Source organism: Crotalus tigris, unplaced genomic scaffold, assembly GCF_016545835.1.
Source record: "Crotalus tigris isolate CLP2741 ecotype Arizona unplaced genomic scaffold, ASM1654583v1 scf7180000024382.2542628, whole genome shotgun sequence".
In the NCBI taxonomy this organism is placed as follows: domain Eukaryota; kingdom Metazoa; phylum Chordata; class Lepidosauria; order Squamata; family Viperidae; genus Crotalus; species Crotalus tigris.
Window position 1 is genome coordinate 2,126,360 of NW_024100552.1, and position 15,462 is coordinate 2,141,821.

At 36.7% G+C, this 15,462-nt stretch overlaps 1 protein-coding gene across 4 annotated transcripts in view; it reads left to right on the forward strand.

Annotated features, from left to right (window-relative positions):
- TAF4B (TATA-box binding protein associated factor 4b) overlaps nucleotides 1–15,462 on the forward strand; it is a 61,311-nt gene that overhangs the window by 24,038 nt on the left and 21,811 nt on the right. For 2 of the 4 annotated variants that reach the window (XM_039328597.1, XM_039328598.1), the window contains exons 10-13: nucleotides 3,806–3,975; nucleotides 9,632–9,762; nucleotides 12,014–12,139; nucleotides 13,720–13,776. In XM_039328597.1, coding sequence (XP_039184531.1) covers nucleotides 3,806–3,975; nucleotides 9,632–9,762; nucleotides 12,014–12,139; nucleotides 13,720–13,776 — 484 coding nt within the window. The remainder of the gene's footprint in view (nucleotides 1–3,805; nucleotides 3,976–9,631; nucleotides 9,763–12,013; nucleotides 12,140–13,719; nucleotides 13,777–15,462) is intronic. The other 2 variants (XM_039328600.1, XM_039328601.1) reach the window with 2 other exon arrangements.

Here is a 15,462-nt window from a genome sequence, read left to right on the forward strand (position 1 = left end):
GTTTTTGCCACTGCAAATTTAAATGAGATCCAGAAGGGGGTTTCAGTAACTTCGAATAATTGAATATATCAAAATCAGTGTTACTTGCGGGCACAAACATAAGTTATCAATAATGTAAGTGGAGAGAATATGTAGTAGATGGATTAATTTAATATCACTCTAGATGAATGGTTCACAAATACCTTCGAATAATGTTTCTTAAATTGTGATCTGAGGATCTCTGTGGGGTCCCTCAAGACTCCCTTAGGATCTGCAAAATCAAAATTATTTGCCAAATGTAGAACACATTTGCAAAAATTTAAAGCAATGTCATTCTTCTCATTACTTTTTATTTGTTAAAAAAACAAAGGTTTTCATGAAGAATTTACTTATCTTCATATCTAATGGTTTAATGTTATTTTTACATGATTTAATAAATATTCTACAAATTCGTTGGTGTTCATTTTTAATACAATTACCGTAATATCATACAAACTTATTATTTTTAAAAGTGTAGTAAGGAGAGATTTCTGAAAGCAAATCTTCAGCCTTAGAAGAAGGAAATTTGTTTCCCATTTGTGTAATCCTAAGGATTTGCCCCCCCCCAACATAACAGCTTGCAAAATTGTAGATGATGAAAATATGCATTCATGTTTTTTAGCGGACAAATATACCTCATTCAAACCCGAAATCTCTTAATGCTATCCTTTGGTAGACTTTTATTAGGAGCACCAATGGTTTTTCATATAAAAGGATTGAAGTGTATATTTCTTTGAAGTACACTTTATCTTCTTTGAAGTAATTCAGTATAAAGTATCCAAAGAGAGCGGGTGTTCAGTGAAGCAGGAGAGTGTGTACAGTCCTTGTATAACTTTTGTTAAGTATTTTTATATTTTCCTCCCAACCATTCCACATAAGGAAATACCAGAGAAAAGATTACTGATTTCTAACTGTGAAGTGTGAATTTTGGTCAGGATATGACTTTACTCCAGCTCTTTTTCTTTAATTACTACTTAATCTATGGGATTTTCTCTCCATTTGGAGAGATACAGGAGAAATAGCTTAGTAATTATTGGCAGTAAAGTAGAAGATTAAGTTTTGCTCATTTTAAGTTTAATTCCTATACCTATCTTAAATACTTCAAGTCATTTAGCCTAGATATGTGCCATTTTCATATTAACCCCTTGCAAAAATCATAGTGGATATTTTTAAACAATATTCCAAATCTATAGAGTTACAAAAAGCTTTTTTCCAGTTATACACCAGAAATTTGACAAGCATCATTTGCTTACAGATCTGATCCTGTTGTTTGAAAAATTATAGAATACAGTGTTCTTGATTTCTACCTGGATTAATAGGAAAATATGAAACTTTGATTTTAAAAAAAATAAGATTCAGAGCAGAGTTCACTGAAATTATCCAAGTCAGACTACATTATCTTAATTCTTATTGCTTAATGGATAGAAATCTGAACAAGAGAAAATCCTACTGCTCCTCTTGTAATCTTATGATATCAATAATATTTCTACGTACCAAAAGGAATATCATTCTTCGACAACTTGTCAAACGTTCTGCACAGTGAAAATGAGTCTTCCTCAACAGATTTGTCAGCTCTTCCTAACTCGCCATATTGGAATATTATTTGCAGTATATTCTTTAATTTATTTAGATGACCATTGTCAGAAAGTTCAGAACTTTTTTCAGAACCCAACGAACGCCAGGCGTATGTGGCAAGGCATCCAGGCCATTACAGACTATAAGGTGTCTCCATTGTGTGGTAAGGGCAACACAGACATTTTAAATGAGCTGAACACATTTTTTTGGAAGATTCAATATATCAGATAGCACCCTGCGACAAAAGCTGTGCCCCATCCTGATGAGCAAGTGCTTAACTTTGATGTTACCTCTGTCCGGAGAACATTGTGGAAAATTAACATTCGGAAAGCAGCAAGCCCAGATAATATGCCTGGGCGTGTTCTTAGGGAATGTGCAGATAAGTTGGCTTATGTTCTTACAGATTTTGTTAATCTTTCACTGCAGCAGCCAATGGTCCCATCATGTTTTGCCAGTGCCAAAAAAGTGTACAATGAAGGATCTCAATGATTACTGTCAGTTGCACTTACATACATCATTATGAAATGTTTTAAGGGCTAATAAAAGACATTATTGTATCCAGCCTCCTCTAGCATTTGACCCACTTCAGTTTGCTTACCATCCAAATCGCTCTACAGAGGATGCTATTTCTTCTGTTCTCCATCTGAGCTTGGCGCACTTAGAGGAAAGAAACACGTGCCAATGATGTTTGTCAACTTCAGTTCAGCATTTAATACGATCATTACTCAGCATCTAGTAGACAAACTGGGCCTTTTAGACTTTAATACTCCTTTGTGCAACTGAATTCGTGATTTTCTTATTGATAGGCTCTAGTATGTGTGAGTTAGGACTACTATTTCTAACACCGTTTTCTTGAGCACAGGTTCTCCTCGGGGCTGTGTCCTAAGTCTGCTGTTGTTCACCCTGTTGACCCATGACTGTTGTGCTAGGTTTGCTCACAACCACATTGTGAAGTATGCGGATGATACAACAGTAGTGGGCCTTATTCAAGATGACAATGAGGGTGCTTACCATAAGGAAGTAGAGAGTTTAGTGAACTGGTGTAACAAAAACAACTTCATTTAAAACGTAAGAAAAATTAAAGAGATCATTGTCAATTTCAGAAAAGGCAGGCATAGCCACACACTTCTGTATTAATGATTCACCTGTGGAATGGTTAGCAGCAGCAAGTTTCTGGGTGAGCAGCTAACAAGTAGGCTAGCTTGGTCATTCAGCAGTCAGATACTGGTGAAGGGGGCACAGTAGCACTTGCATTTTCTGCGTCACATGAGAAGAGTACATCTTCCTTCCCCTGTCCTTACCATCCTGTTATATTGCATTACTGTCTAATTTGGAAGTATCACTGCATCAGACAGGAAGGCAGTGCAGAGAGTGTTGAGGATGGAGATAGGTAGTTCACTTCTTTCTATTCAGGACATAGCATATAAGTGATGTTTGAGCAGGGTCCACAGGATTGTTTGGGATGCTACACATCCTCTTACAACCTGTTTTCCTTGTTATCTTCTGGGAGGAGGCTTCGTGGTATCCGAAGCAGAACATCTAGATTCAGTCACAGTGTGTTTGTTTGTGTGTGTGTGTATAGGGTGTGTGTGTGTGTGTGTGTGTGTGTGTGTGTATGTATATATATTTAGCATATGTATATATGTGTTATATATGTGTATGGATAGATAAATACTTTCTTTTGAGAGCAGGCAACAGAATTTCATTTTTAATGGGTCAGTGTGCTCACAGTAAAAAAATGACAATAAAGGTTACCTTACCTTAGCTTACCTTACCTTACCGTCTTACGTTCCATACAAAAACTTGTATCTTCCTCCCCTCTACAATTTCCCTCTTCTGGCTGACGTTCATCCAAGAATATAAGGGCTGTTGTGTGAGAGTATTTATCTGTGGATTTTCATTAGATATTCTGGATAAAAACTGGATGTTAAATGCTGACTTTTATGCTAAAGAAATGTATGTTGGCCTGGTTCTATGTCTTTGAAAGCCTGACCACAGTTCATTTCTTAACGTTTCACACTCTGGCTGCCTAAATTGGTTTCTTAATGTAAATGAAACAATACTAAGCCATTAGTGTTTTTATGCTAAATTTTAGTACTATATGCCAAATAAGTGAAGTAATTGAGTTTTTTCTAAGGATAAATATCACATTTATTAAATGGAAGTTTTATTTCCTTGCATAACCCAGTCCAAAATATATGTTTGCTTTTAGGGAAGAAGATGACATTAATGATGTGGCTTCTATGGCTGGTGTTAACTTGAGTGAAGAGCATGCGTGCATATTGGCAACCAATTCTGAAGCAATCGGTACTATTTTGTGCTCTTGTCCAGAGAAGCTCCTCCTTTCTTCAGAGGCATTGCAGAAGAGGATCTTAAAAAAAGGTGAGAAGTTGGGAGAATAATTTAAGGCACCTGCAACTCTTTGTTTGAAGAAGAAACACATTTTTTTTTCACAGTAAAAGTGTCCAATCTAAGCAGTAAACTGTTGGCCATATCATTACTAAAATGGATATAATGGAACTTCTGTATAACATTCTTAACATTCATCTTGAAATAAAGGGCATACATTTGAAGTTATCCTCAAAGTATTAAAAGTTTATTTTGTGCTACTTTTTAGGGCCATGGCGTCAACATTGTCTTAGGTTTCTTTTTTCTTTTCTTTTCCTGGAGACCCATATGAACAGAATTGCAAGAGTGTTTCTGAAAAGATCATGAATGAAAACATATGAAACAAACCATTGAGAAAAATCTACCTGTACTTTTTCACTTATTTGGTCAGAAATTGACACATTTACAAGCAAATACTAAACCACTTGAGTTTCCTATGTCTGTCATGCATGATTTTCTCAAAAGACATTAAAGGTTACTTTAAATATTTATGACTTTCCCATCAACTAGGTAAGTCCTTGGTACAAATATTCATGATTGCCAAGTCCACTTCGTAGGCTAACAGAGTTATTAGTATTGTATGATTTATTCATGGCAGTTAGAAAATATGTGCTTGTCTTGGCCCAGATAGAATAAACCCATAGACTTTGTTCATTGTCTTCCTCATACACTCTCCTGAAAATTGGAAAATGTCAAATTGAAACTGTAAAATAGGATCTGAATCTATTTGGATTATTTAGATGGTCCAATAGAAGAGAACCTACATGCCGCCATAAATTCTAATATCTAAAAATAGAAGATGAAATTATGATTTTATTTGACGTCATAGCACTCTTAGCACCGTAGACCAGAACTAGCAAAAGAATCCATAGCAGCAATACTATACAACATGTCCAACCTAGCCAAATACAGTAAAGTCAAAATATCCAGACTACTAGATCTTATCAACTTCTGCCTTATTGCCTACTTATAGTTTGATGGACAAATACAAACAAATCAGAGGAACAGTTATGGATCTCAGGGCTCATAGCAGAAACCATAATGTAACGTCAGGAAACTATAGCACTCCCACATGTACAATCAAAATATAGATCCGATGTTAAAATAAAAAAGGAACAGCTAGAGAAAACTCAACAATTAATATCATCTTCAAAGGAATAAAATTCACAAGGGGAGAAGAGCCATTCAGCAGGAACAGTAAAAAAGCTAAGAAGGAAACAAAAAGCAGAAAACATCTTGTCCAGCAACCAACATCTATATAAGCAAGGATTAGCACCCAATAAACCAAGCAGAAAATAAAATCTTTAATGAAGGAACTACCAAGGGGAAACGTGCACCCCATCAATATTGGCAGAGCAAACTAATGTATATCAATAGGGAACAAATCCCACACTCATTAGCACTGATGTTTACCTAGTTGAGTAATGAAACATCTGCAAGTGAGCAACAGTGAGCAGTAATGTCCCCATAGTATTTAGATGCTTTTGTGCGTGTAAAGAAATGGTTTTGGAAATCGAATTTGAACTGTTTTTCAGAGCAACAATTCTGATCTAATTTGCCTAATTTTCATGGGCATGTCAATGACCTGATCCCAGTTTCTTTTTATTTGGAAGAAGTTAGTGTGTGCTGATTTTCTAAATAATACTGCTTCTGAGGCACTTGAATGAACATCGGCTCACAACTGTTGTGCCTTTCCTACTGAGCAAAGAGATATCTAGAGCGAGGAATAGATTGGCTTGTTCCTTCCTTTCCTTAAATGTCTAGAAGAATTAATTCTGGTGAATCTACAAGAAGTACAATGAATACATGTAGTTCAACGTAATCATTTTCCAATAATAACAGTAATACAATATACTACACAAACATGGAAAGAACTCTTCTTGGCCCAGTTAGCTGCAGTCATGGCATCCTATATTTTCTTGGAGAATAAGCCTTATTTATATTTTCATTCTGAGAAAAGTGAGATGCTGTATTTGAGTATTGCTTCAAAAGATTTAGGAGTAAGATGTAGAACACCTACTCTGGGGTGTGCAAATTAAGCTATCCATGTTTTAAACAAATCCAAGTTCTTTCTTTGCTTACTGGATCTCAGCATCCGAATTACTAGAATAAAGCTTTTTTTGCAGTGGCAAAACTTCTCTCTCTAAATCTGGCATGTATTGGTTGATAACACATCCCAATAATTTAATATACAAGACAAGGTGTCTGTTTAGTTTTCAACTAAACTGTTTTCTTGCCTTAGAAGCCAGGAGCTGTTTGCATCTATTTTAAAAGCACATTTTACTCTGGGCATAAAATAAGATGCTTTTTCTACATCACTACAGTTGGTGTTTTCAGATATGACACCTCTGAGGTAGAGATGTAAAAAAATGCCTTTGGATGTGTGTGTTTTTGAAGTTGTTTGCTGCTGTAGCATTTAATTGCTCAGGTACTCACAGTACTTTCCTAAGCCTGCACTGATGGAGATCAGTTGTCAACCAGACAAAGAGACCTGAATTAATATGCGTGCAACTTAAGGGCATGACAGAGATGATGCTTCCTCTTAGAACATTGGTCAGGCAGTTTCACTTGAAACAAACAGCTCCAGGGATTATTAGTAGGGGGAATGAGGACAGTAGCAGTGCAGAAAAAACAAACTTTGGACAAGTTGCAGTTATGACAGAAATGGAAAGAGAATGGTTTTGGATCTTAACTGAGTGAGCTGTTTAAGTTATTCTCTAAAAAGGGTGGGTGCCATAGATTATTTTATAATATATTTTATTATTTTTCTAACATGGTTGCCTTAATATTCAGTAAACAGTGTGTTGTCTGGGTTTGCAGTTAAAAAACATTCGCTAACAATTGGTTTCTATGATCTATAATCCACATAATAGCTTTACTTGATTTTCTCTTCTTCCCATGTTCTCTTTTACCAACCTTAAGTTAATACAATTCTTATTGTTTTAATAGATAACAATTGAATATCCATTTTTTTCTAATATTTCCGCAAATAATAATCACATCAATATAATATTTCTTTTCTATCTAGTCATTCTGGTTGCCTCATCATAGATTCCGTTTACAGTTCTTGTTTACATTTGTTTTTCCCACAATATTCAAGACATTCTTACTGGTTAAGATTTTGTCAAAGTTAATTACATTTAGACATTTGATTCTATTTTTTCTTATGCAAACCATCCCATAACTTTCACCTTACTTAAGGAATAAATAAGACTAAAAAAAGAGAAAAAAAGAACAAGAGTAAAGAGGGATAAAAAGATAGTATACTACTGGAAGTCCATGTTTTCCCTAAGTTAATACATATTTATTTCCAAAACTTTTCCATTCTTTTTTTAACTGTAATTAAGAATATATTTAATTTTTAAATATTCCATTTAATAAATCTAGTCATCTGGTTTTTTAACCCTTATTCAAAACATTTTTTTTCAATCCATTGTAATTTTCTTAAAATCAATCAAATTTAAATATCTTAAAATATGTCCTTATATATAAGCTATTCTAACTCTTTTATATTACTCATATAAAGAAATAAGAAAAGAGAAGAAAGAGAGAATACTATGTTATTTGAGTGACTCCTCCTTTTTAAAGTAAAATTCATATCCATAATCTTTCTATTACTTTAACCATATTCAAACAGGTGTTTCTTTTTTAAATATTCTCTCTGATAAGTCCCATCATCTATTTTCTTAATTTTCACTTTGGCCTTTTTCTTTTGCCCAATATCTTTAATCAATATATTCTGCTGAATCAAAGAGTCTTTCCATATTCTTGTAGGTGTCACTATAGATATAAAAAATAAGTCAAGTACGATATCTTTGTAAGAGGCATTTGCTTTTTCATGTTTGTTGAAAATCTTTTTCTTTCTTTTTCTCTCTGTATCTCGTATCATTTTTTGTTCCTCCAGTTCTAGTGATGTTCCTGAGGTCTCTGCAATCCATTTTGACTAGTCTTTTTTCTTATCCTCAAATTTGTCTTGTGGTCTTAAAGTATAAGTTGCCTTTTCCAAAACCAATATTTCTTATAAATTTTTTTCCACTTGGGTTAAATCATACTTCTTTGTTGTGTTAAGTTTCATCTTTGAGTCTCTATCCTTGAATTTATGTTCAGTTATCTGTTTTATCTGCTCCTTCTCTATTGTTATTTCCTGGGATTTTTTTGTTGTAAAGTTAAATTGGAGATGAATTGGTTTATGTTTTCAAAGTTATTTTGGATTTCTTTGTGGTTTGAAGTCATTGTTGTTTGAATTAGTTGCAGCATCTCATATGTCTCCTCTTGAAAGGTATTTATTTTTTCTTGGTAAGTTCTTTCTGCAAGTCTCTGATTTTCCATAGTGGTCAAGAATCAAGATTTTCGTTTCTCTGCAAAAAGCTTTAGAGTCACAGTTTAGTAGATATTTATAATCCAAAAAGGTTCAAAAGGGTTTCTTGAAGTTTATAATCCTCTCTTTGTCTGCAACCCAAATTGTTTTCTTTTTTGTCATAGCTGTTCTCTATTGTTATAGTTTTGAAGGTCACAAGCACAGATTAGTTTTTTCTAGATTTTGCCAAGTCCTGTATAAAAGCCATAGCTGTAATAGTCTTTATCCATCACTAGATGTCAGCACCAATTTATTTTTCAAATTATCAAAATAGAAAGTTGCCTTTAAAATGAGAATCTTAACCATTCAACAATTCCAAACTTATCCAAATTTAGGTTTTATATTTATTTCATTTCTGTATGTTTTGGTCCTCCATAAAAGGTTTAATTCGCCGCTTCCGTTAGGACAAAAATCCCCCTCCTTCACATTTGGAGGTTTTTTGCTTCTTGGGAATATTTTTTCCCAGGAAAGTTAATAAGTAAGATAGAGAAAATCAATGATCTTACTCAGATTCAAACGCGCTGTTTACAATCAGCTTAAAACAGTGCTTTTTGACTTTGGTTGCTTATAGCTTGGGCTAGACTCTGAAGTTAGGCTAGACTTTCTCCTGTTGGTTTCTGGAAGGCTTCTCCTGGACCGATCGGGTCGACTGCCGTCTCTCCATAGTCTGCGGGACTTCCTTCCTTCTTTGCCGTCTCTTCAGGGCGGCTTCTGGCCCATTCAGGATCCCTAACAGGAAGAAAGTCAGCCAAAGGGCATGGAGCCCCCAAATCCCTTGGCTGCTGCACTACTGCGCAAGACCGGAAGTCGCCATAGGTTATTTTAGTTGGGGCACAAATAGTATAGATATGACTGCACTAGACACCTCTGTTCATTAACACATCAGGATTTAATAAATACAATGTCAAGCAGGACAAAAACTATGTCTGTATTTTTAATTACTAAAATTAACAGAATATGGCACGAACTTCTACAGCTACTGCTTCTCTCCTTTTCCAAAACCAGAAGGCCTGATTTCTGCATTCCTATTAACTTTATCCTATAAATGACCTTGCAAGGAGTGATTCTAGAGGCTAAGTGAAACAATGTCTATTTTCTGAAGCTGTAGGCTAGGTTTTATTAATGTAATGTCTAAGATCTTTGAAGTTGTGACTTTACCAGGAAAATCACAATCTCCCAAACCTTTATTCATAATGGGTATGACTTCCAGGGGGAACAGAATGCCTGCTGTGCTAATTATTTCAATTATCAGCTAGTACTAAAATACGTAATGGATTTTTTCTGCCTCAACAGGTAAAAGGCATGACATTATGGAAGTTAATTCTGATGTTCTGAACTTGATCTCCCATGCTACACAGGAGAGATTAAGAGGACTTCTAGAAAAACTAACTTTAATTGCTCAACATCGTATAAGGACCTATAAGGTAAAAATAATGATTGCCAAGTTTCAATTTGTCCTTTTAAAATAATGGTACCCTGGAATGATTCATCTTAATTTATCCTGAAGAATTTATGTTCACAGGACCTGGATTGTATACACTGTGCGAAATCTTGATAAAACAAGCTGTATTCATAGATGGGAAGGAGCCAAAAGCCTTGTAGCCTTCTTAGATTCCTGATTCTTTTGCTTTCATTTGTAGGGAGAGAAAAATTCATTAACCATTGTAATCACTATGGATGGCATGTTTTGCTTGATTAAGGTCTGGCAATATAGAAATTGAGCATAGTCATATGGAAGTTTAAATATGTAAACAGATTTTTTTTCCCTTTTGGTTAAGTAAAACATTCATTTTTGTTTAAGTATTATTCCATACAGTTATTTGGGAATTTGTGATTAAGATAAAGATAGGCAGCCTGCAACCTTTAGAATCCATAGGATTCAATGCATTTAAATAAACAAATAAATAAATAAATAGCCTTCATATAATTTTAAATCTCATTTAAATCTCTGACAAACTCTATTCTGTCCTTTCCCTTTAATAGATAGAAAAAGGTACACACAGCCACTTACAGCCATTCATTTAGCAATGATTCTAAGTTACAATGTAACTTTCTAAGTTACAAAGTCTCTGCTCTTATTACCATTGTACCATCCCCATGATCTTGTAATCAAAATTCATGCACCTAACTGGCATGTTTTTATGATGTGTGTATCATTCCGGGGTCATGTGATCAACCTTTGCATTTTTCCCAACTGGCTTCAGAGAAGCAAAGTCAATGGGATAAACTAGATTCACCTAATGTTAAGTATGATTTACTTAACAACGGCAGTGATTCACTTAAGAACCATGGCAAAAAAAAAGGTTGTAATTGCTTTGCTTAGCAACTGAAACTCTGGACCCCATTGTGGTCATAAGTGAAAAACTCCCTCCATTAATCAGACACTAATAATTTATCAGCTCCAGAACTTTTTCCTAAAGAGTTTACCTCTGCCTTTTTACATTCGACTTATTTTGAAGTTAGACACTTAAAATCATGTGTTTGAGAATTTTTAGTATCAGGAAGCATGCTATCACAAGAATGCTTTTTCAGAAAAAAAAATTCAGTAGTAATGTAAACTTTATCAGAAAACAATTTTTTTTGTATTAACTGCAACTTCCTTTATTAAAAAATCCAATGAGCCCAGTTATATGGCAGTTAGAACAATGAGACTGCAGAGCTGTCTTTGAAGTTTCTGCCAAATATTTTCCCAGGAATGGTTCTACTTGCAATGAAAGACAACTTCTATTCAGGTGCCACAAAGGGGTATGCAAGTGAATAAAAAATTGAATTTATTATGAGCAAAGGGCGTTTGCACTTTAAATGCTTCCAGAAAGGAAACACAGTTAGCTAAGTGACTTGTCAAATATGTAGGTCTTTATCTCTAAAACAGTGGTTCTCAACCTTTTTAATGCCGTGACCCCAACCGGTTGTAAGTTGAGGACTATCCAACTGGTCGTAAGTCGAGGACTACCCAACTGGTCTTAAGTCGAGGACTACCCAACCAGTCGTAAGTTGAGGACTTTCCCTGCCCGGGAGTGCTGCGCATGCAGGGTGCTGCCCCCTGCGCCGGTTGAGGCGTAGCTGGCAAGGGGCAGCGACGGCGCAGGGCGACCACCGGCTGGGCCACCAGCTGGCCCAGCCCAAGGGAGATAAGGCACTCCATGCGCACCAGCAACCCTCCCTGCGCCCGCTGGCCTCCCACCTCCCACCCCTGGCCCTCTTTTACTTACATTTTTAGTAGTTGCTCAGCAGGGAGGGGTGGAAGCTTCCAGACAGCTCGCCTTCCTTGCAGACAACTTGCAGCACCGTTTGCAGACTGGGGCTTTTGGAGGGCTCAGCAGGGCAAAGACAGCCTGGACAATTCCTATTGGCTTTTGAAAGCCAATAGAATTAGACTTTATTCAAGAGAGTCTATTCTATTGGCTTTCAAAAGCCAATAGAATAAAAGGGAGTAGCACAGCTAAGGAAAAGGGGAAAAATGGCGGACTGCGTTGTTTGGCGACCCCCATGAAATGGTCGTTCGACCCCAAATGGGGTCGTGACCCACAGGTTGAGAACCACTGCTCTAAAAGGTTCTTGTTTTCTATGATTAACAAATCACTGTATTCTATGTTGTTTTATAATTAAATAGATCCTTATGTTGAAATCAGAATTTTGTTGTGCATGTAACAAATTATGCTCTTTTTCTTTAAGGGGAATGACGAGTACATTTTATCTAATGATACACGGTCTCAGCTTCAGTTTCTTGAGCAATTGGATCAGGTTGAGAAACGGAGGAAAGATGAAGAAGAAAAAGAACAGTTGCTCTGGGCAGCCAAGGTGAGAGAATTCAGAAGGCAAGGAATCGCAGTGGGGATCTTTTTTTCTCTTTGTTTTCTTGTTGGAATTATTTTACTTCTTATCTTTCTATGTTAAGAAAATAATTTTTAAAACTTGCTGCAGGAAGGATGTTCTATGTAGTAAATACCAATATCCAGGCAGGTCCCTACATGTCACCATGTAGGGGTAATTTCTGGAGTTCTCCTGGAAGGAGGAGCAGTCTCCTTAAGACTTCCTAATTAGTGAAAAGGATAAACTATACAAGTAGTTCTCGACTTATGACAGTTCATTTAGTGACCATTCAAAGTTACAAATTATTGAAAAAAATGACTTATGATTGTTTTTCACACTTACAACCATTGCAGCATCGCCATGGTCACGTGACATGATCAAAATTCAGATGCTTGGCAACTGACTCATATTTATGACGGTTGCAGCATCCTGGGATCATGTGATCATCTTTTGCGACCTGACAAGCAAAGCCAGTAGGTATACCAGACTCATTTAACAACCGTGTTACTAAGTTAACCATTGCAATGATCCACTTAACAACTGTGGCAAGAAAGGTTGTAAAATGGAGCAAAACTCACTTAACAAATATCTCACTTAGCAACATAAATTTTGGGCTCAATTGTGGTCATAAGTTGAGATTACCTTACAAGAAAACTGAAGTTAGCTTCTCTAAAAAGAGGCAAGAGCATGTAAATAGAGTGGGGGGTGGGAATCCCAGGAAGTAGGTTATTGTTAAAGCAAACTGTGGTTCAGCTTCAAGAAAATAGCCAGTGGAACACTTGTTCTTAGTTCTGGAAGTGTTGAGTTGGATGGAAGTTTGATGGTGGATGGAACTCATGGTACCGAGAGTTGAAATTAACAGCTTCCACTTAGCTAATGGGATAGATTCCCTTCTGCACAAGATCATGGTCTCACTTCCTTCCCATAAAATATTCCAATTTTACAGGTGTCAGCAGCTATCTGGCCTTTAGCCAGTCTTTGCAGACTTACTGAAAACATCTGCTGGCTGATCATCTTTATTGACCTTGTGGCAGATACATTTTAACCGATTATCACAACCCGTATAAATGGCTCTATTTTTAAATCTACCTCATTCTGGAAAAAGGGAGTTTAAAATTAGGCCCCCTAAGGGAGTCTTCTGTATTATTCCAGCAGAACATGGGTTTAGAGCATTCTTTTTTCCCTTCTGCCTTTCTTTTCCTTTTCTCTCCCCAAGTGTCTGCTCCTGACATGAACATCATCATGCCTACGCTGGACCTGACTGACAACGTTAGCATCATTTTTAGTTCAAGCTTCCTCTGGGCTACAAGCAAGGCAACAGTCCCTGATGAAAGGATGTTTGGGCACAGAGGGGTGGGGGAGAACCAAGGCAGTCTGGCTTGCGGCATGAAGCCCCTAGAGCTAAGATTTCCAATCAGAACAAAAAACTGTAGCTGATTAAATATTTAAAGATAATGTTTGTATTTTGGGTAACTTCCATTACATTTCATTTTCTGCCTCCCTCCCCCCCTCTCTCTCCCCCCCTCTCCCCCTCCCCCTCCCTCCCTCTCTCCCTCCTTTTTTAATAGAGCCGTTGCAATAAAGAAGATCCAGAGCAACTGCGTTTAAAGCAGAAAGCCAAAGAGGTACGACTTTCAAGTTACCAGGTTTGGCTTCGTGTTAGGAGGAGAGGTTGGCAGGCCTCCCCTGGCAATTAGGTCAGGGTTTATTTTGCTGGTGCATACCATTTGTGGAGGCCTTGGGGAAGGACAGGAACTGCTGCAGGCAAGGGCAACGCTTCAAATGAGGCCAGTGAAATTATCAGCTCTTAACACTTTACTTTCATAGTTCACAAATAACTATTTCTAAGCAAAACTCAACTCCAGCAATGTGCTGGATAGGAATATAATGTGGGATTAGGAGGGGGAAGAAAAGACACTTTAAGATTTAGCATCTGGGACTGTACAATAGCCTACATTTTTCCAGGGTAATTGTTCGTTTTGTAAATCTGATACTGCTTATAATTCTTTGGCTGGGAGGTGGTACTGGGATTTAGTTTTAAATGGAAAACGCCTCTGGCTTTTAATTTTCTGGGCCCAGCAGTTTTCTGTTCTGGAATGGAGCCCTTGTTTCACACAGTTCATGTTTAGCTGCAGGGGTTTTAGTTTATAGCTTAGACTGGTTAAGCTGTTACTCCCAGAGGCCTCTGCATAGCAACTGCAGAAATCAACAAATAAGTTCATTTATGTCTGCTGCAGCCTCCTCTCAGTAGCTGACTTTTTACATTTCCCAATATCCATTTCCTGACTTTTTTAGCCGGAGAGAAAAAAGCTCCACTAATTGGAGCTTATTTTAATTGAGCCTTAATATTGGATCTCGCTGGAGTTGCCCCCAGAGCTACTGGGAACAGAATTAAATGAAAATACCTAAGGTTGAAAACTGTGTGAGTGAGAATTTTTTTTTTAACTTGACCTACAGATTCTTTTCCTCCACTGAATAAATCAAGCCTGTTCACATTTCTGATTAAGGATCTGACAGAAAACAATAATAAAGACAATTGAGGTGGGAGATGTGTGATACTGAGCTTAAGAAATTGGTTTCTATAGTTACTTGAGTGATTCCAGGCCATTTTTTAAAAGGATCTTTGTAGTAAATGAGTGATATTTCTGAACAACCTTTTTCTTAACTGTGCCTCTTGAACTATGAAATTTGTTGTTGCTTAACATTGCTACGGTTGGCTTCTAGATGCCAATAGTAGCAGCAGTCGGTTATTTATGGATGCTTTAAAAGCCCTTATTGCTTGGATTAATGTAAGAGGTGAGGCAAAATAAATAGCAATCCAGTAAAATGGTCTGAAAATCAATGCATCAGTTTCCAGCCAAAGCAAAGAAAGGCTCCTAGATGAGAAGGAGTGAAGAAGTAAAGGTGCATGCCATTCTTTCATGTCAAAAGGGCCGCTGCACATTGCCAACTTTAACAAAAGTGACCTGGTCTTTGGATCTCATTGGTCTCCATTAGGACCTGCAAAGCATTCTGTGGGGGCAGCATTTGGCTTCCTATGTTTCTTTTGGAACAAAGGGGTGGTGTGTGAACTGCTGGAAGTCTGTAGACTGGAATTAGAAGGAAATGTAGGGCATTTCAGGATAAAAAACCAGAGTTCTCAGGTCAGATCGTGTCACTATAGAGCACATGCATGTTACAATATAATTGAAATACCTTACATGCTTGTTCATATTGGTCCCTCTTAAAAATATTCCTGGCAGTGTACTTGACATATGTTTTATTGCAGTAAACTTAGGTCAGGGATCTCTAAACTTGGCAACTTTAAGACT